The sequence below is a fragment of the Penaeus monodon genome, chromosome 21, assembly GCF_015228065.2.
Source record: "Penaeus monodon isolate SGIC_2016 chromosome 21, NSTDA_Pmon_1, whole genome shotgun sequence".
Classification (NCBI taxonomy): Eukaryota; Metazoa; Arthropoda; class Malacostraca; order Decapoda; family Penaeidae; genus Penaeus; species Penaeus monodon.
Genome location: NC_051406.1, coordinates 3,496,693 through 3,496,994, shown reverse-complemented (window position 1 = coordinate 3,496,994; position 302 = coordinate 3,496,693). Strand labels below are relative to the sequence as shown.

The following is a 302-nucleotide window of genomic DNA, read 5'->3' as shown; positions in this document are numbered from 1 at the left end:
GGCTGGCAATGGTGACTAGTTAGGGCCCATTTTGATAAGCAGTTGCTTTTTTAGTGCATGTGTGTTCTCAGAAAAAAAGCATGCAATGAGCAAAGCATTTATACAGCATATATATTTCTTTACAGCAATGGTACCACCGGGAGACGGCATCTTACAGAAGCGAATACGCAATCTCCGTAAGGAAGAAGCAAGGAAAAAGAGAGAGAGAGAAGCTAGGAGGAAGCAGGGACGCAAAGCAGAGGATAGCGATGATGATTTTGTTAGAGGAGCTATTCCACCAAGGTATTGTGTTATTAGATAGT

The 302-nt window shown here is 42.4% G+C and overlaps 1 protein-coding gene across 1 annotated transcript in view; it reads left to right on the top strand.

Moving 5' to 3' along the window:
* The window catches only part of LOC119586112 (RRP12-like protein), a 12,127-nt gene that overhangs the window by 9,130 nt on the left and 2,695 nt on the right, over positions 1-302 (top strand). Inside the window, exon 13 of the mRNA XM_037934803.1 lies at positions 126-282. Coding sequence (XP_037790731.1) covers positions 126-282 — 157 coding nt within the window. The remainder of the gene's footprint in view (positions 1-125; positions 283-302) is intronic.